Source organism: Oratosquilla oratoria, chromosome 3 (genome assembly GCF_046742065.1).
Source record: "Oratosquilla oratoria isolate Oo_2021 chromosome 3, ASM4674206v1, whole genome shotgun sequence".
NCBI lineage: Eukaryota > Metazoa > Arthropoda > Malacostraca > Stomatopoda > Squillidae > Oratosquilla > Oratosquilla oratoria.
Window position 1 is genome coordinate 35,076,399 of NC_134779.1, and position 21,681 is coordinate 35,098,079.

The following is a 21,681-nucleotide window of genomic DNA, read 5'->3' on the forward strand; positions in this document are numbered from 1 at the left end:
ATTTGTATGTACACACACACACACACACACACACACACACACACGAGTCGATGGCGCAGTGGTTAGAGTTCCCGGCTGCCACTACGGCGGTCCGGGTTCGCATTCCGCCCAGAGCTGAAATAAGTTCAGTATCGCTGCGCTGCGAGTCGTTACTCCAACTCTCGTGAGCGGGAGTTGGGTGTGTGCGCGTGTAAGGTCACACCACGTATGTTTTCTGAAACCTCATCCGGAAGGGTAACTGGTATCGGTCAAGAGTCCAACACGTGATCCAAGACCGTGGTGAATCTCACTTCTCTCTCTCTCTCTCTCTCTCTCTCTCTCACACACACACACACACACACACACACACCCACACCTTGCCCGTTCCTTCAATATCCTCCATCATCTTGATCCTCCTAAACCTCTTTTATGTGGTTATCCCACTTTCTCAACTAAACCACCCGTCACCCCCCCAGCCTCACCACCTAACCACCTTGCACTCACCCTTAAACCCGCTTCACATTGGGCAGATTTGCGTCAACATTTGTGACTTCGTTTGAGAAAACACGACTTCGTCTTTTATTTCTCTTTTCTTTTTCTTTTGTTCTCCAAATGTCAAATTACCTTTACGTCATAGATCGAGAACCCGAAAGACGAAACGAGAGAAGTTAAATCTAAAAACTTATATCAATTGTTGGAATGCTCTTAGATAAGTCTAGAATACTATAGAGTCTTCTCGTTCTTTTTCAAATTCAAAAAAGTTGACGATAATATGCCTAGTGTGAAGCTACCTTCACCTCTCCACCATTTCCCTCCACTTTTCTATTCCTTTATTACTCAATTTCTATCTCTATTCTATCAACCCTCCATCACCTCGTCAACCCGAACCCAACGTTTCTATCCATCTATTTCTACCCATCTCAACCTAAGCACTGCCCTCCTTATTTTCTTCAGTCCTCCATCCAATAGGCCAGCACCTCCTTTCCCTCCACTCCACTTGGTTAGTGGAAAATAAAACCCATTCCCTTTCCATACGTGAAGTTGCTCTTTCCCTCCTCCTCCTCCTCATCCACCTTTCTCCTCCTCTTCCTCCACCTCCTCCAGATTATTCCTCCGCCTTCCTCCATATTCATCCACCTTCTTCCACCTCCTTTCCCCTTAAATGCCTTCAACCATGTGGATGTCCTTAAACATTCTCTACTTTCCAATCTCCTCCTCCACCTCCACCTCCTCCTCTTGGTGTCAACGGAGTCGACCCCGTAACATTCAATACGTCACAACTGGCAGCACTTGGCACGTTTCTTACTATCTCAACCTCGTTATCTCTTTGTACTCTCTCTTTCCTGTCCGGTTTGTACCTGTCGGCCGGGCTACGTGTGTGTGTGTGTGTGTGTGTGTGTGTGTGTGTGTGTGTGTGTGTGTGTGTGTGTGTGTGTGTGTGTGTGTGTGTGTGTGTTTGTGTGTGCTTACCTAATTGTAGCATACAGGAAAGGAGCATCACTCGTGGGATCCTGTCTCATAAGTGTGTGTGTGTGTGTGTGTGTGTGTGTGTGTGTGTGTGTGTGTGTGTGTGTGTGTGTGTGTGTGTGTGTGTGTGTGAATACCGTATATATATATATATATATATATATATATATATATATATATATATATATTATACACACATATATATATTATATATATATACATGTGTGTGTGTGTGTAGTAACACATTTATAAATCACAACTAACACCACAGTCGGACGAAAGAAAGAGTTGCGTAAGCGGAACTATATATTTCGATTGCTACCTGCAATCCTCTTCAGTAGTACAAAGTGGCAGGGAGGAGGCTATCTTAAGTAGCAACCTCTTACAAAAGAAAGGGAACACGAGAAAATACAGAACATCACTGCCCCAGCCCTAGTTGACCTGAGGCTGACACGAGGTCGGGTCAGGGGGAGGGGGAGGAAGCTTGTTGACAATATTTTTGGTGATGAATAGTCCTGAAATGATGTCTGGGGTCCATTGACCCTTGGAAATATTCATCGTGGGCAGATAATCAATTAATGTTGATTCCACCATTTTCCTTCTGAACCCACACCCCGAGGATTGCAGGTAGCAATCGAAATATATAGTTCCGCTTACGCAACTTTTTCTTTCGTCCGACTGTGGTGTTAGTTGTGATATACATATATATATATATATATATATATATATGTATACATATGTATATATATATATACATACATATATATATATGTGTGTGTGTGTGTGTGTGTGTATGTGTGTGTGTGTGTAATGAGTTTAGTCACTGACACTTTGTCACGTCCGAGCTGAGTTCAAATCCTCGGCTCGACCACGTTTCAGTTTCCAACATATGCCTTCTTCGAGATTCTCAGTCTCGACTGCGATGGTAAGGAATTAAAAGTGATTTGTGGTTGAAAAGATGTTCATCTGTTCACTGGGAACCATCAATGTAATATATATATATATATATATATATATATATATTATATATATATATAATTATATATATACATATATATTATATATATACATATATTCTATATATACATATATTCTATATATACATATATATATATGTGTATATACATATTATATCACACACATATTATATATACATACATAATATATATAATTATATATATACATATACATATATTATGTATATACATATATATATATATATATACACACACACACACACAATATTGAATAATTAATTAATGGATGACCATCCATTCATTTATTCATTATTATTTTACATATTTTGAGCTCTTTAGTTCAATTATCGAAAGTAGTGACAAGGAAATGTGTTGTGTTTTCTGATATATATATATAATGTAGATATATTTTCAATTTAATAAAAATATCAGGTACATAAGCCTTCAAATATAAAATAGATTAAAAAATGAATAGATAAAACGCATGTAACCTTTCGTAAACACAAAGAACTTTGGAACTACTTGCTACCAAAAAAATAAATAAATAAAACAAAAATAAATAAATACATAAATAAATAAATAAATGAATAATAAAAATCCTGAAACGAAATAATCATAAATGTATTATATCCAATTTAAATCAAATATAGTACGCTGGTGACGTCATCAGAAGCGTGCTGATCTCGCATTCGCTTAGTTGTGGGTTCGAGTCCCGCACCCCTTTCCGATTCCCAGCAGTGACCGTTACCTGCCACCAACGGTCCTTCAAGCGCATAAAAGGGGCAAAGGTGACGGCTTCGGCCGCAGGTACAACTCAGCACCTCCTGGCGTGGGCTCCTCACAACGTCGAGTTAAAATCCACAAACGCAAATGAAATTATTGAACACTAAAAGCAACTTTATAAAAAATAAAATAAAATAAAATAAAGGCAAAGAAAAAGACAAAAGAAGAAAAATAAGAACGGTGATTAAAAACAGAAAGTTAGAAATATTTTGGAAAAAAAAAATCCAGCAGGTGGACTTCCCCCTGAGGATTTGGAAACAGGTTTAAAAAAAAAAAAAAAAAAAAAAAAAATATCAATCAACAAATATATGAAAAAATAACACTCCCTTTCTTTCTCTCTCTCTCTTTCACCCTCTCTCTCTCTCCTTTTCCCCCCTTTCTTTCCAGACATTTTCTTACTTCTCTTCGTCTTCCTTCCAGACCTTAAGTCCGCTCCCCCGGACACCTATTCCCATGGGTGCCCGGGACCTTTGTCCTCTCGTGCACATACATCCGGACCCAAAGTGCAACTCTTCCCCCCAAGCCCCTCCTCACATTCCCCCCTTCCCCCCAGCCCCTCCTCACATTCCCCTCTTCCCCCAGCCCCTCCTCCTCACATTCCTCTCTTCCCCCCAGCCCCTCCTCACGTTCCCTCCCCCCGCCCCTCACATTCCCCCCTTCCCCCCGCCCATCACATTCCCCCCTTCCCCCAGCCCCTCCTCACATTCCCCCTTCCCCCAGCCCCTCCTCACATTCCCCACTTTCCCCCAGCCCCTCCTCACATTCCCCCCTCCCCCCGAGCCCATCCTCACATTTCCCTCCTTCCCCCAGCCCCTCACATTCCCCTTCCCCACTTGTCCTCCGCTTCTCCTATCCTCCCCTCCCCCCAGCCCCTCCTCACATTCCCCCTTCCCCCCTTTTCCTCCTCCGCTTCTCCTATCCCCCTCCCCCTCCCCCCTAACACGGCCCTTCGCAATTTTCTCTTATTACCATCTATCATTTCTCTTTGTGGTTTCAATTTTTCTCTCGCCTTCTTTCTTTTCTCTCCCTTTGTTTTTGGTTCCTTTCTCTCTCTCTTCTCCCTTTCTTCGTTCCTTCTCTCTCTTTGTTCCTCTTTTGCTCTCTTCGATCTCGCCTTCTTTTTGTTTCTTTTCATCTTTATTTCTTCTTATTTCTCATAATTTCCTCTTTCATCTCATGTAGTGGCTCCATTTTTCTTCTGATTTTTCTTCTCTTCTAGTCTTTCCTCTCTCTCTCTCTCCCTCTCGCATAGTCTCTCTTCTCTATTAGAGCGTTTTCTCTGTATACCATTCTCCTCTCTTTTCAGTCTCTCCTCTCTTCTGGTCTTTTCTCCCTCTTTTGTAATCTTGTCTCTCCCTACTCCTCTCTCTCTTTCTCCTCTTTATTTTCCTTTCCTTTGTTCTATCGATGACTTACTCTTTTTCCTCTCTCTTCCGTCCTTCACATCCTAATCCTCTTTTACCCACTTTCCTTTTCCGCTCTCTCTCTTTCTCTCTCTCCTCTTTACTTTCCCTTGCTTTGTTCTATCGATGACCTACTCTTTTCCCTCTCTCTCTCTCTCCCGTCCTTACCATCCTAATCCTCTCTTTCTTACTTTCCTTTTCCGTTCATTCTCTTTATTCTCTCTCTCTCTCCTCTTTATTTTCCCTTGCTTTGTTCTATCGACGACCTGCTCTTTTTCCTCTCTCTCCCGTCCTTCCCATCCTAATCCTCTCTTTCTTACTTTCCTTTTCCGCTCACTCTCTTTATTCTCTCTCTCCCTCCTTCCTTTTATTTTCCCTTCCTTTACTCTATCGACGACCTGCTCTTTTTACTCTCCCGTCCTTCCCCATCCTAATCCTCTTTTTACCTACATTCCTTTTCCTATCCCTCTCTTTATTCTCTCTCCTCTCTCTAACTCTCCTTCTCTTTATTTACCCTTCCTTTGTTCTATCGATGACCTACCCTTTTTCCTGTCTCTCCCGCTCCCTCTTTATTCTCTCTCTCTCTCTCTCTCTCCAGCTGACCCGAGTCTCTCCCGTGGGAACTCCTTTTGCTAATCCTCTATTCCTGTCCTCGTTTCTGGGCTCCCCTGTGTGCACAGGCGCCCTAAATTGACACTTCTTCTCTCTCTCTCTTTTCTCTCTTTCTCGCCACTCTCCCAATTCCTCCTCGCTTCCCATTCCCTCCTCCCATGCCTCGCACCCTTGCCTTCCATCGCCCCCAACTCCCACCTCCCATTCCCCCACCCCACAATCCCTCCCCTCATCACTCCCACCACTTATCCCCCACCCCACAATCCCTCCCCTCATCACTCCCACCTCCCACTCCCCCAACTCTACAATCCCTCCCCTCATCACTCCCACTCCCCCACCCCACAATCCCTCCCCTCATCACTCCCACACCCCACAATCCCTCCCCTCATCACCCCCACCTCCCACTCCCCCACTCTACAATCCCTCCCCTCATCACTCCCACCTCCCACTCCCCCAACCCACAATCCCTCTCCTCATCACTCCCACCTCTTATCCCCCACACCACAACCCCTCCTCCCATCACTCCCACCTCCCACTCCCGCCTCCTACCTCCTACTTAACGACTCCCACGTAGCCTGACATCTGAAAGCCTGACGCTTCCCTTTCCATCAGGCCTTCGCTCAATGGCTAACTGGCTGACTCGCTTGCTGACTGACTCGTTGTCTGGTTGACTGACTCACTGTTTAGCTGACTGGCTGGCTGACTAACACGACGATCTTCCTGGAGACCAATAACCACTAGGCACCGGAGCCACAACCTGGCACTGCTTCGGGAGGGAGAGAGAGAGAGATGAAGAGAGAAAAGGAGAGAGGGAGAAAGGAAAAGAGAGAGGAGACAGAAAGGAAGAGAGAGGAAGAGAGAGAAAGAGAGAAAGGGACGGAGGGAGATAGAGATAGATAGAGAGACAGAAGAAGAAAGAGAGGATGAGAGAAAAAGAAGGAGGGTTAGACGGAGGGAAGGAAGGAGAGATAGATGAAGAGAGGAAAAGAGACAAAGAGACAAAGAGACAAAGAGAGAGAGAGAGAGAGAGAGAGAGAGAGAGAGAGAGAGAGAGAGTGGGAGAGGATCATTGTGCCTGTTGGTGCCATGGCACCAAGAGCTCTTACCAGGCAGGCGTGCGGGCGGGCGATGCCAACAATTCTGTGGCATCACTTGGTCGCCGCTGGACCGTGCACCACAACAATCAGCTGGTGCAACTGAGGCAGACGAAGGGGGAAAGGGGGAAATGGGAAGGGGGAAATGGGAAGGGGGAAAGGGAGGAGGGGAAAGAGGGAAATGGGAAGGGGAGAGGGAGGAGGGTAAAGGGGAAGTGGGGAGATGGGGAAAGGAGAAGTGGGGAGAACGGGAAAGGGGAAGTGGGGAGGAGGGGAAAGGGGAAGTGGAGGGGAAAGGGGAAGTGGAGGGGAAAGGGGAAGTGGGGAGGGGAAAGGGGAAGTGGAAAGGGGAAAGGGAGGAATGGAAAGGGGAAAGGGAGGAGGGGAAAGGGAAGTGGAAAGGGGAAAGGGAGGAGGGGAAAGGGGAAGTGGGGAGGGGAAAGGGGAAACGGAGGAGGGGAAAGGGGAAGTGGGGAGGGGAAAGGGGAAGTGGGGAGGGGAAAGGGGAAGTGGGGAGGGGAAAGAGGAAGTGGGGAGGGGAAAGAGGAAGTGGGGAGGGGAAAGAGGAAGTGGGGAGGGGAAAGAGGAAGTGGGGAGGGGAAAGAGGAAGTGGGGAGGGGAAAGAGGAAGTGGGGAGGGGAAAGAGGAAGTGGGAAGGGGAAAGGGGAAGTGGGGAAGGGGGAAAGTGGGGAGAGAGAAAAGAGGCGGGAGAAAGGGAGGAGAAAAGGGAGGGTGGGAAAGAGTGAAGGGGGAAAGGGGGAAAGAGGAGGAAGGGAAGAAGAGGGAAGGGGAAAGGGGAAGCAGAGAGGGGAAAAGGAGTAGGGACAGAGGAGAGGGGAAGTGGGGAAGTGGGGAGGGGGAAAATGAGGGAGAGGGAAAAAGGGGGAAAGGGGTTGATGGAAAGGGGAAGAGGGAAAGAGGGAGAGGGAAAAGAAGGGTGAGGGAAAGAGGGAGAGGGAAAAGAAGGGAGAGGGAAAGAAGGGAGAGGGAAAGGAGGGAAAGGGGGGAAAGGAGGGGAAAAGGAGGAAGAGGGAAAGGGAGAGAAGGGAGAAAGTGGGGGAGAAGGAAAGGGTAAACAGGGGGGGTAGGGGAGACTGGGAAGGGAGACAAAAATCAGTAACCCTTCAAAATGGCAGCAAGGACATCCCCCCCGATTTGTGGGAGGGAATTACCCCCCCCCTCAATAAATAGCGACGCACATCACATATCTTATTGTGGTGTACAATATAGTATTTCATTTACCTACTGGACTGAAAAATGGTGGCCTCTCCCATTCCCCCCAACTCTCCCCCACTTTCCCCCCATCTCCCCGGAAGCACCGTTAAGGGTGCAGTTTGTGGCAGGTGGCAACGATAACGACGAGGAGAAGGGGGAGGGAAGGGGGAGGGAAGGGGGGAAGTAAGGAAAGGTGGGCGTTGTGGTTGAAAGGGCCTTGAGAGGGAAGGGGTGGAGGGGTGGAGGGAGGGAGGGGTGGAGGGAAAGGAGAGGAGAGGGAGGGGTGGAAGAGGGCGAGGTGGAAGAGGGAGGAGTGGAGGAGGGCGGGGTGGAGGAGGAAGAGGTGGAGGAGGGAGAGGTGGAGGAGAGATGGGTGGAGAAGCCAGTGGAGGAGGGAAAGGAGAGGAGAGGTGGAGGAGGAAGGGGTGGAGACAGGGATGGAGGAGGGAAGGGTGGTGAAGTGAGGGGGTGGAGGAGAGATGGGTGGGGAAGCAAGTGGAGGAGGGAAAGAAGAGGAGAGGTGGAGGAGGGAGAGAAGGAGGAGGGAGAGATGGAGGAGGGAGAGATGGAGGAGGGATGGATGGAGAGGGGGTCAGTGGAGGAGGGAAAGGAGAGGAGGGGTGGAGGAGGGAGGGAAGGAGGAGGGAGTGGTGGAGGAGAGAAGGGTTGAAGTTCGGGTGGAAGGGCAATTTTAAGAGGGAAAGATTGAGGGGTTGAGGAGGTCGAGAGAGTTGAGGAGAGGAGGGGTGACGTAGAAATCAACTAGAAGAGCGGATGGATCGATTAGAGAGAGAGAGGGGGGAAGGGGGAGGGGAGGGAGGAGGGGGAGGCGAGAGGAAATGGATGTATGAATGGAAGGAGGGAGTGTATAGGGGTGGGAGTCGAGGGAGTAAAGGTGAAGGGGGTTCGGGAGTGACCTGAGGGAATGAGGGAGAGAGACGAAGGGGAAGGGAGTGGGGGAGGGGAGAGGGACGAGAAATGGGGGAAGTAAGGACGGGGAAGCGAGGGGAGAAAAGGGGGAGAGGTGTGGGTAGAGGAGGAGGGAAGAGAGGAGGGGGAGGGGGAGGGGGAGAGGGAAGAGAGGGGGACAAGGAAGATGAGGAGGGGAGAGGGAAGAGGAGGAGGGGAGGGGGAGAGGGAAGAGAGGAGGGGGAGAGGGAAGAGGAGGGGAGGGGGAGAGGGAAGAGGAGGGGAGGGGGAGAGGGAAGAGGAGGGGAGGGGGAGAGGGAAGAGGAGGGGAGGGGGAGAGGGCAGAGAGGAGGGTGAGGGGGTGAGGGAAGAGAGGGGAGGGAAGAGATGAAAGGGCGGATGAGACGAGATGGATGCTGAGGGTTTCCTTGTTGGATGATGACGAATGGATGGATGGATGGATGTAGGATATGGGGGTGGGGGAGTGGGGAGGACCGTGGGGACGTGACGGATGGCCTGGGACCGACGGGGACATGATATATGGGGATTGGTGGGACACGAGGAGGAGGAAGAGGAGGAAGAAGAGGAGAAAGAGGAAGAAGAGGAGGAAGAAGAGGAGGAAGAGGAGGAGGAGGAAGAGGAGGAAAATGAGGAAGAGAAGGAAGAAGAAGAGATGGAAGAGGAGGAAGAGGAGAAAGAGGAAAAAGGAGGAAAATGGAGAAAAAATAGAAGAGGAAGAAGAGGGGGACGAAGAGGAGGAGGAGGAGGAGGAACAGGAGGAACAGGAGGAGGAAGAGGAAAAAGAGGAAAAAGGGAGGAGGAAAATGTGGAAGAAATAAGAGAGGAAGAAGAGGGAGACGAAGAGGAGGAGGAAGAGGATGAAAAGGAGGATGAAAAGGAAGATGTAGAGGAGAAAGGAGGACGAAGAGATAGAAAGATTAAAAGAGGAAGAGGAAGATGAAAAGAAGGAAGAGGAAAGCGCACACGCGCGCACACACACACACACACACAATGAGAATAAGAGACAGGACCCCACGAGCACTGCTTTCTTGTACACTGCAATTACTTAAAAAACTAGATAAACGCACGCAGAAACACACACACACGCACACACAAACACGCGCACACACACACACACTAGTACAGACACACGCACGCATAGACACACACACGCACACATATACACACACACGCACACATATACACACACATACGTGCAGACGCACGCATAGACACACACACACGTACACACAGGAGGACCCGCACAGAGAGGCGAAGGAATTCCTCCTTCGCTGGAGAATGACATTCCTGGAAGAGGGACAATTAAAGTTCCTCTCCAACGGAAAGAATTCCCCCCCTCCCTCTCTTCCCCCCACTCGCCCCCCATAAAAAAAAGAGAAAAAAATCTGTACAAAACAATAAACTGCAAACCTCAAACAGCTAATTCGGCTCGACGGAGAGCGGGGGAGGGAAAGGGGGGAAGGGGAGGAAGGGAAGGGGAGGAAGGGAAGTGGAGAGTGGGGGAGGAAATGTGGGGGATTGGGAATGGGGGGAATGGGATTTGGAGTAGGGGGAAGGAGTGGTATGTGGGGGATTGCGAGGGGGTAGTGGGGAGAGTGGGTAGGGGGAAGGGGTGGATAGTGGGGGGATTAGGAATAGGGGAAGGGGAGTGGAGTGGGGGAGGAATGGATAGTGGGGAGATGGGGGGTTGGGAGTGGGAGAAGGGGAGTGGGTAGTGTGTTGGGGGGAGTGGTTTGTGGGGGAAGGGGTAACGGGAGGAGTGGGATGAAGGAAGGGGAGTGGGGAGTGCAAAGTGAGAGGAGGGGAGTGGGGAGTGGGGAGTAACTAGTGGGGAGAGGAAGCGGAGGGGGAAAACCATATTAATACGCAAGAGCACAAGTGTTGCAATAAATAAATAAATAAACAAAAATAAAATAATAAAGTGCTCAATTAAGGAGAAAGGAAGAGAGAGAGAGAGAGAGAGAGAGAGAGAGAGAGAGAGAGAGAGAGAGAGAGAGAGAGAGAGATACATTACGCCCGTCTCCGTCAGCTGCAAATCACCGTCACCTCCAACATTGTTCCCCAAATCGACGCCTTACCACCTAACCCAGACCCAACGATTCTGTCCAACCAAGGGAGCGGACGCAGGGCACGCCGCGGCCTCGGTCCTAACGCCTTTCCCGCAGGCTCTGTGTACTTGTGCCGCAGCCGCAGGCTGTGTACCTGTGCCGCAGCCGCAGGCTCTGTGTACCTGTGCCGCAGCCGCAGGCTCTGTGTACCTGTGCCGGAGCCGCAGGATCTGTGTACCTGTGCCTGTGCCGCAGCCGCAGGATCTGTGTTCCTGTGCCGCAGCCGCAGGCTCTGTGTACCTGTGCCGCAGCCGCAGGGTCTGTGTACCTGTGCCGCAGCCGCAGCCGCTGGCCCAGCTGCGATGCCGCAGCCCGTCTACCTTCCCTCTTTCCTTTCCCGCATTTCAACCGTGAACTAACCCGACTTGATCTGACCTGACACCTTTGGAATGTTTGTAGTTTATCATATCTGACCTAACCTGACACTTGGAATATTTGTACCTGACCCCCTCGGAATGTTTGTACAGTTTATCGTATTTGACTTGACCCGACACCCTTGGAATGTATAGTTTATACTATCTGATCTGACACCTTCGGAATGTACAGTTTATCGTATATGACCTGACCTGACCCCCTTGGAATATTGAATAGTTGATCGTATTTGACCTGACCTGACCTATCGGTTATCGTATTTAACCTGACGTGACCTAACCTGTCACTCTTGGAATGTACAGTTTACTGTATGTGACCTAACTTGACCTGTCACCCTTGGAATGACTCTTATCGTATCTGACCTGACCTGACCTGACACTTTTGGGATGTTTGTACCGCTTATTGTATCTGACCTGACCTGGATAACCTGACCTGGATAACCTAACCTGACCTGACACCCTGGGAATATTCTACCATTTATTGTATCTGACCTGACCTGACCCCCTTGCACTATTTCATTCGGGAAACAGACCCTTATCCCTGTGACGTCTATGCAGACTTCCCTACGGACCAGAGTCACGCATTGTCATTTATTATGTTGATCGAAGGGTGTCTGCATGGGAGCTTGCTCGGAGAGACGGTAGGGATTGGCCCCGGCGTGGGGGTGACGTAACGCGTCCCATGGCGTATGACATCCCCAACTGATGATTGATGAGGAAAACCAAATCCATGGGCTTTGGTCTCAGGTTGAGTCTAAAAGCCCAGGGTATATCCTAACACAAGGGGCAAAGGTACATTCGTCGAAACGTACGGTTACTCAGCGCCTCCTGGCGTAGGCTCCTCAATTTATCTGTATCTTAGGGTGGAGGGTTTTCGGGTCAATGTCATTTTCCTACTTTGTCATCCATAAGTAAACAGTTACACACCCACATGTGTATTGTGTGTGTGTGTGTGTGTGTGTTATTTTATACACACACACACACACACACACACATATATATATATATATATATATATATATATATATATATTAGGGTGGTATTTGACTTCCTTATGGACCAAAAGGTCCTCTATCAGCTTTACTCATCGTAATAATAATAATAATAATAATAATAATAACAATAATTATAATAATAATAAAATAAAGAAAACAACGACAATAACACGTTACGTACTTGCCCAGAAAGACAAACTTCAGGGACGTTTCAGCAACTAACCTGTAATAGAAGAAAAAGAAAAACCTTATTACAAAGAACCTACTTCACCACCTCTTCGTTCTCATTTCACAAATTTTGAAGGGGAACAAGAACGCGGCCACTGTGTCCCCTTTTCGTACTCTTCCCGATGAACGAGTCAAGACACGTTCGAGTTTCGGGTTCGAGTCCAGGTTCAAGTGTGTGTGTGTGTGTGTGTGTGTGTGTGTGTGTGTGTGTGTGTGTGTGTACCAAATAATTTACAGGAAAAGAACAACGCTCGTGGGGTACTGTCTCTATTTTTAAATCTATACTACATAACCTCAAAATCACGGGTGCGTCTGTATGCGATTCACTATGGTTTTGGATCACGTGTTGGACTCGCAATCGGATGAGAGCTTAGAGCTCATATATGACCGGTCTATGGGTAATACTGTGACGTTACACACACGCACTAAACTCCCCGCCACGAGAATTTGAGTACCGACTCGCTGCGCAGCGATACTGAAATTATTTCTTCCCTGAGCGGGATTCGAAATCGGACCGCCATTGTGGCGGCCGGGAACTCTAACCACCGCGCCATCGAGTCGTGTGTGTGTGTGTGTGTGTGTGTGTGTGTGTGTGTGTGCTCGCGCGCACGCCTAACAGTGTCCTTGCAACCTCAGTCTGTGGGCCAACGCCCCTCTCAGAGGTCCGCCCTTGTGGATCTGCCGCCAGGCAAGGAGGAGGAAGAGGAGGAGGAGGAGGAGGAGGAGGAGGAGGAGGAGGAGGTGAGGGGACAACACATCCAATCAAAAACACCGTACCCATAGGATATCCCTTCCAATTAGAGCCCTGCATGCACAATAAACCAGACACGTTCTACCCCGACCTATGAAAAAAAATTGTAATTTTTTCTCTCCTCCCGTTTTGGCTGCATATGGGCGAGGTCCTCAGAAAGGCAAGGAGCTTGTGCGAGTGTGTGTGTGTATATTATATATATATATATATATATATATATATATATATATATATATATATATATATATACGTTGTGTCCGGTTCTCGGTAGTGAACTCTGAGGGACATCGTGTATTGTTATACGTAGCCCAGCCTGGGTCATCTTTATGAGCCTAAGGCACCCAGGTAGTCGGCAATAGCTACCAGCTGAACCCACCACTCTGACCCCGACTCGGGTACCGAGTGCCAGTCCACAAGGTCAAGGTTGCACTTTGGGACGGGAATGTCACCATATACAGTAATTGCAATTTTGGAGGGAAAAAAAAAAAAAAAAGCCATGGCCACTAATCCCCTTAATACGGGAGAGAGAGGTGGAGGGGGGGGGAGGAGGAAGGAGTGGGAAGGTTGGGGAGGGGGCATGGGGGAAGAGTGGGAAGGAGAGGAGAAAAGAAAAGATGGGGAAGGGGGAAGGAGGGGAAAGAGGGAAGGAAAGGAAGGAAAGCAAGGAAAGGATGAAGGGGAAGGAGGGGGCAGAAGGAACGAGGGGAAGGGGAGGAATACGAGAAAGAGGGGAAAGGAGGAAGGAAAGGAGGAGAGGGAAGGTGGGGGAAGGAGAACGGAGTAAGTGGGATGGGAAGGCCGGTGGGGAGGGGATGGGGGGAGGAGGAGGGGGGAACTGGGAATGGGGAAGAGAAAGCCTGTGGGACTGGGGAGAGGAGGGAGGAGAGGAGGGAAGGTGGGAGGGGGAGAGAAGGGGGAGAGGGGGGAAGGTGGGTGCCACAAGGGACGGACGGGGCGTCGGATGAAATGGCTTCCTTGACCTGGAAAGGCCTCTTGGGGGGAAAGGGGGGAAAGGGGGGAAAGGGAGGAAAGGGGGGGATGCTTCGTCCTAGGGAAGGGTCTCAACAGCCATCCCCAAGCCTCCAAACCACAAAAATAAATAAATAAATAAATATAATAAAAAAAAAATAATAATAATAATAATAATATATAAAAATAAAATTTCAAAAATATCTCGTTTTGTAAAATAAAATACACACACACAAACACACATGAACGAATTTTGCATTTTATTTGCCGTCAGGTGATTTTATTATTAATAAAAAACGGCGTGATATATCTACCCCACCCATAACACGTCACATTTCTACCCCCCTCGGGGGGGAGCGTAATAAATATACCCTCCCCCCTAGTTTGAGGCGTTATAAATCTACACCCTAAGACTAACTTATCTACCACAACACCCAGACAAAACAGCTGCCCTTGTACTACGCCAGGATGCGCTTCACAGCCTTCTCATCAAACCACAGCAGGGGCCCTTTACCGAGCATAATGAACCCCATTTCTTGCGTTCAGTGAGAAGACTCAATCCCCCTAACTCCCCCCCCACTTCCCCCCTCCCCCTTCTCCCCCCCCCAGCTGCTTTCAATAATACTTCATGAAATAGCTCGTTCAGTAGCTCATACTAATGACGTAGGAGAGGAGGGGGGAGGAGAGGAGGGGGAGGGGAGGAGGGGGGAGGGAATGGGGAGGGAATGGGAGGAGGGGAGGAGGGGGAGGGGAGGTGGAGGGAATAGGGGTGGGGAAGAGGGGGAGAAGAGGAGAGGGGAGAAGAGGAGGAAAAAAGTGGAGGAGGAATAGGAGGATGAGCAACAAGGCCAGCAGAGGGGAGGAGAAGGGGAGAGAGGAGGGGAGAGAGGAGGGAGGAGGAAGAGGGAGGAAAAGGAGGAATAGAAGGTGGAGTAACGAGGCCAGGAGAGGGGAGGAGGGAAGAGATGAGGGAGTGGAAGGAGGAGAAGGGTAGAGAGGAGGGAGGAGGGAGGAGGAGGGAGAAAGGAGAAAGGGGGAGTTACAACGAGACCAGAAGAGGGTAGGAGAGGAGGAGAGAGGAGGAAAGAGGAGGAGGAAGAGCAAGGGCAACCACGACCTCATAAGTGCCGCCAACGATCCCCTCTTTACGCGTCGCAATTGACCTTCTCTAACATCCACCCATCACCTTTACCCTACGTGCTACGAGGACCCTCCAAAGGAGGCAGGGGTCCTTCGAGCAAGGGTGTCCGTTGTGTGTGATTCACCACTGTGGTCTTGGATCAAGTGCTTGACTCGTGATCGCGAGTTGTCACCCTTCCGTATGAGAGCTCAGAGTATACATGGCCCGATCTATGGGTAATGCTGTGACCTCTCTCTCTTTTTCTCTCTCTCTCTCTCTCTCTCTCTCACACACACACACACACACACATACACACACGCACACTTCCTTGCCCACCACAGATGGTGCGGAAAATTTCAGCCCTGGGTAAGACTCAAACTCGGGTCGCAAAACTACTAGAGGTCGAGCATGGTACCAACACACCATCGAGCCGGTGAATAGCGACGGGAATAGACCAGCCTCTCATCACACAGATTTGTGACGTCATACTTGAGGATTGCCCATGCAAGGTCATCATATTAAGACAGCAGGTCAGGACTCGCAGTAATGGATTTAAATTGGACAGATTTAGGTCTAAGAAGATAATTGGCAAAAACTGGTTTACCAAGAGTGGTTAACTAATGGAATAGGTTTACTAGCCACGTAATGAGCGCTTAAACAAATAACTGTTTTACAAGACGACATAACCTTGTGAATAAGGATGCAGGTAGTAAGAGACATGGAACTGCCTAGTGTAGGTCTTATAGTCTCTTGCAGTCTTCTCCATTCTTATGTTCATCCCTCTTCTGGCGCACTAAACTCCATTCACTTTATTCTATTCAGCTGGAGAGGGGGAGGGGGAAAAGGGGAAAGGGAGGAAGAGGGGAAAGGGAGGAAGAGGGTGACGAGAGGAGAGGGGGAAGAGGAGGGGGAAGAGGGGAAAGGGGGGAAGAGGGAGGAGGGGAAGAGGGGGAGGAGGGGGAAGAGGGGGAGGAGGGGGAAGAGGGGGAAGGGGGGAGGAGGGGAGAGGGGAGGAGGGGGGAGGAGAGCCATCGTGGTGCCAAAGGATTGAATCAGCGAGGTGGCACCATTACATCAGTGCCAGCTTCCTGTATTGGAATCCTATGCCAAGGCCAGACTCCGCAATTCCATTCCGGAATGGTTAGGAGAGGGGGGAGGGGGAGGGGGAGAGGAGGGGAGAAGGGCTAAGAGGAAAGAGGAGGTGAATGGAGAAAAAAGTGGGGAGGAGGAGGGGAGAGGAAAGGGGAGGGGAAGGCAGGGAAAGGGGCACTGGAGAGGAGGGGAAGGGGGGAATGGGAGGGGGAAGGAAAGGGGAAGGAAAGGAAAAAAGAAGGGAAGGAAAGGAAAAAAGAAGGGAAGGAAAGGAAAAAAGAAGGGAAGAGAAGGTGAAGGGAAGGGAAGGTGAAGGGAAGGGGACGGGGGAGGGTAGGGAGATGGGAGGGAAGAGGGGAGAGGAAGAATGAAGGGAAGGGGAATGGAGGAGATGGGAAAGGTAAGGGAAAGGTAAGGAGAATCTGGGGGCTTATCCCCTTCCTCTCCCCCGAATCCAACGATGGACGAGCGAGGGTCGCCCCCTTCCCCACCTCCCCCCTTGCCCTGATCCAATATATACATAATTAGATTGACTTGGCCTTACCCCTTTCCTCCCCAAGTGAGGCTTGGGAGGGGGGAAGGAGGTGGGGATACCACAGATGTTAATAAAATCGCTTGACGACTGGAAGAGGAAAGGGGGGAGGAATTGTGGTTTGCACACATACCACACAGGTATGCTTAGTATGCGATCAGGAGTTGGGTGGCACTAGGGTCTGACGCTGGTGGTCAGAAAGGTCACCCCTTCCAGGAAAGGGACCGCAATTAGGTCTGGTCTGGTCATAGCGTCGGGTCAACCACCGCTTATGAACTGCCTTACCCCCGAGCGGGGAAGGCACTGTTGAAAACATCGTGGCTTAAGCCCCAGGGGCGGGCTCGTGGCCCGCGGATTTATATATGTATATAGATTGTGTGTGCATATATACTACTGATGTAAATATATATATATATATTTATATATTTATATATATATATATATATATATATATATATATATATATATATATATATATATATTTTTTTTTTTTTTTTTTTTGCTGGGCAAGGTCCAACTCTTCGGAAGTCTCCTCCTCTGTACTTTGCTGTAGCACGTCCTTGCTTCAGGTCAGCTCAGCGGTCAATCCCCGACTTCGGAGACCTCGCCACGACCGTTCTTAGACCAACGCCGTACGTACCTTCACTAGAATTAAAGAACACAAACGAACCAGGGCTTCATTATCTCCCTATGTAGCCCAAGTAATATACTCGTAGGTTACAGACTATTCGGTAGGGAAGGGTATTAATGGCGATGAACAAAACCATTTGGCGCCACCGACAGTTATCTTATTCAAACTTGAGACACCCCCCCACCCCACCCCTCACTCCCATACAAGAAACAAACGGGTTAGGGGTGTTGATATATATATTTCTTTTTATCTATTATAATCTATTTAGTTATTTGATTTTATTTATTACTTGTTTTATCTAATTCTATTTTTTTTTTTTTTTTTTTTGTAATTTCAAGCCAATGTTATCATTTGCATGGTTTGTTCTGGCTAAGGGGGTGTCTGCACCGGACGAGAGACAGACAGAGAGGCAGAGAGAGAGAGAGAGAGAGAGAGAGAGAGAGAGAGAGAGAGAGAGAGGTGGGGGGTTGATCGACACAAACTCAACGACAGATGAAAAAAATAACTCAACGTCATCAGCAAAACACACACACACACAAACACACACACGTGTTTCCCCTCCACCACCTCCTCCTCCTCCTCTTCTCCTTCTTCTTCCTCCTCATAAATCTCTGGACCAGAACCTCCTCTTCGCTCCGCGCGAAGTATTAAGACCCCAAAGAAACTGGAAACGAAGAGAGAAAAGGGTCTGATTATGCAAAGCAGACCCAGGCTCGGTCTTACACAGACCAGACCAGGCAGACCCCCACCCCCCACCATCCCATCTAACCCTTCCCACTCCCACCCACTTCATCCCATTCCCACTCCCACTCTCCATTCCATTCCTACTCCCACGTCTCTTCCTTTCCCCCACCATCCCATCTTCTAACCCTTCCCACTCCCCCTCCACTCCATCTCATCCCCACTCCCATCCTCTTCCCTCATTCCCATCCCCCTCCCACCTCCACTCCCTCTCTCACCACCAACTTTACTGTACATTGAAGGAGTACGTACTTCACATATGGAGTTGCTCGCCCACTTCACAAGTGGCCAGGTACGGTTACAAGCCACTCCCTCAATCCCCCCCTCCCCTCTCCCAGACATTCATTCATTCACAGAGAAGAAGAAAAAAAAATGTGCCTTCAATGGTGCTTCATTCATCTTCAATGTTTTCTCCTTGGCGTCAGGCGATTTTATTACTGTGAGAAAGCGCCTACCTTGTATGTTTTCAGTATGTGATCAGTATATGTTCAGTATGTGTTCAGTGTATGTTCAACATGTGTTAAGTATGTGTTCAGTGTGTGTTCAATATGTTTAGTAACTAGGTTTCCTAAAAGTATAACATCCACAGATTCATTATGAACAGCAGTCATCCACATGCTTTTGAACAACACTAAAACGCATATACAAACACTTCCCTTTATTGGAAATTTCTAAAAACAAAAAATTCCCAATAGTCGAAATTCAGAAAAAAAAAAAAATGCAAATCCGAAAAAAGTTACACTTTTTAGTAATTAAGAATTTTCGTTCCAAGTTTGGAAATCCGAGGAAAATTTCGAATAATCAGAAATACGCTCCAATATTCGAAACTTTCTTCATTCCAGATAATGGAGAATCTTCTATCCCTCTCCCTCCTCATCCCATCTTCCCTCCACCATCCCACTCCTTCCCCCTTTCATCCCATACAATTACCCCCCACAGAAAAGTTCTTATGTAAAACAATGGGTACATGAACCTCCCATTTTCAACCCCCCACCCCCATATCCCCCCTCCCCATCCTCTTCCCTATCCCCCACATCCCCTCCCCATCCCCCCTCCCCCATACCCCGTACCCATCCTCCATCCCCCATACCCCGTCCCACATCCCCCATACCCCCTCCCCATCCCCCATATCCCTTCCTCCATCCCCATTCCCCAAAGGAAGAACAGAACCATATTCACAAAGAGAACAAAGAACACAGGCTTCTTCACCCTTATGTAAAGAGAACTCCTCCTACAGGATGGACCAAAGGTCTTGATCCACAAGCAAAAAAAAGTGTTCATTTTATGCATTATCTTCAGCAGTGACATGTTCAAAGAACTTATGTTCAAAGTGTACACAAGCTTCTTGAACTTCTGAGGCCGTCTAAGTGAACATTTGTTGCAATTCCTGTTCCTAAATATTTGTGTATAGACAGACTTTTGAGACACCCTGTAGGTCAATAGACGCTATAATAACAGAAGTGGGTTTGCCCATGAAAAAATAGTGAACAGTCAACCTATGAACTAGTTTATATATATATATATATATATATATATATATATATATATACAGTATATATATTAGCACAATGGGCTAAGTCACTGTCACTTGTTACGTCTGAGCTGAGTTTGAGTCCTTAGCTTGACCACGTATCAGTTTCCGTGTGTGTGTGTGTGTGTGTGTGTGTGTGTGCATACACAAATATACTAAAGAACACGAGTATCAGGTCATTAAAAATTACAAATATTCCAGTACCTTAAAATAATTTACCTGAATTAATACAATTAACTTAATATGTACAATCTCTCTCTCCTCGGAATAAGAATCCAAACCCTTTGTGTCCCTGGCAGAGCGATTTTCAATTACAATTTCCCACTTGCGTCTACCTTTTAACCAGAGAAGAAGAGGAAAAGAGGAAGAAAAAAAGATACCAAAAAGAGCGAGCGAGCGAACTTTAAATTGCTTGCCAAGACAGCAAACTGAAAGAGCTTGGGGGGAGGGGGGAGGGGGGGAGGGGGAGGTCACGGCCTTCGGGGAGGCAAAGAGAAAGAGAGAGAAAAAAAAAATCCAAAAACACTGGGAACCAAACTAAGATTCTTCAACCTTACGATGCCCTCTTTCTTCAGCATCCTTCCACTATCTCAACGTAGTACTAAAAATAAATCAATAAACTAAAAAATACAAATAGAATAAATACATAAACACATACACAAGTCAATACATACGCGCAAATATATACATATATATTATATATATATATAATAGCTATTCTTTACCGATTTGCAGATTCTGTGAGTACAAGTATCATTACAGCATTACCAATTAAAAAACCAGCGTTATGAAACGAAGGTATACTAGTATACCAAAAGGTCTTTAAAGGCCTATTCCCCTTTATAAGGGGGGTAGCTTAATCCCATTTATGCAGAAGGCAATCGCCTAATCAGGAAATTTTGTAAAAATATGAGAGGGAGAGAGAGGGAGAGAGAGGGAGAGAGAGGATAAGGAGAGAAAAAGAGAGGCAGACGGAAACGATCTGGAAATTTGCAAGGGAAGAAATTATTGTAGACCGATGATTGGCGTTGGGAATCGCCCCCGCCCCCTTTTGTGTCCGCCAAAACTAATTAAAGCCTCAACCAATAGATAAACATGATATGGAGGCAGGGAACCGGGGACTGGGAGGCAAAGTGGGGGGGGAGTGAAGAAGAGATCGGATGGAAGTAAGAGAGAAATTGGAGAAGAAAGAGAATGAATAGGGAGAGGGAATGAATAGGCACAGAGAGAGAGAGAGAGAGATAAAGGAGAGAGGAATGGAGAGATAGCAAAACGTGTTTGAAAGAGAGGGAAGATAAGGATAAGAGCGATGAGAAAACAAAGAGAAAGTCACACACAGGAATAACCTAGAGTATGGTACGGATTGGCATACACGAAATCAAAAATTGGTACAAATGTAAAATGACGAGACAAGACTCCACGAGCGTAGCTCAATTCCTGTTTTCTACACTTTAAATACACACACAGCGAGAGTCGTTTGGATATGCAAGTCATGCTATCATCAGAGTCTCAGTAAGACCAGACACTTCCATGTACAAGACTAAACCAAAAGATATTCGAGATTAATCACACTCACAACAAAGGATGTTCTATCGTGAGAATGCCGTGAGTGTTTCATCAATTTGAGACCCCTTCGTGGGCGTGAGAGACTGTCAGGAGACTCAAATTGATTGATCACTCAAGAACCCCATCCAACTGCGCCGTCAATCTAATCGGTTGACTGCGGGGAAACTATTTCCGGGTTTGCTCGTTTCTGTGTTCTAGTTTCGTGTATGTACGTGTTCTTCTATTTAGATGTTTAACTGTTTGTGTTGATGTTGTCCGTATTTATCTTTGTTTTTCGCGTATGCCATTTACGCGTTTGTTTGCTTTTTTCGCGTGGCTTTTAACGCGTTGGGCATTTTGGCGTTTTTTCTCTTTTCTTTTTTTGCCTTTGGCATTTTTTAGTTTCCTTGTTCTTTCACGTGTCTTTTTTTCGCGTTTGGCATTTGTCTTTTTCGCGTTTGGCATTTTCGCATTTGTCTTTTACGCGTTTGCCATTTTCGCGGTTGTCTTTCCCCGCGTTCATTTCTACGCTTACTTGTTCTATTCATCTATTCAATCTTTATCTATTGTTCTGCACCCAATCTCACTAAAGACCTCACTCAGGTCC

At 47.7% G+C, this 21,681-nt stretch overlaps 2 protein-coding genes across 3 annotated transcripts in view; both read right to left on the minus strand.

Moving 5' to 3' along the window:
• LOC143021484 (neuronal calcium sensor 2) overlaps window positions 1-21,681 on the minus strand; it is a 618,726-nt gene that overhangs the window by 183,974 nt on the left and 413,071 nt on the right. The gene's annotated exons all lie outside the window — the stretch shown is intronic.
• LOC143017645 (uncharacterized) overlaps window positions 1-21,681 on the minus strand; it is a 206,511-nt gene that overhangs the window by 67,310 nt on the left and 117,520 nt on the right. Inside the window, exon 4 of the mRNA XM_076172435.1 lies at window positions 12,116-12,157. Coding sequence (XP_076028550.1) covers window positions 12,116-12,157 — 42 coding nt within the window. The remainder of the gene's footprint in view (window positions 1-12,115; window positions 12,158-21,681) is intronic.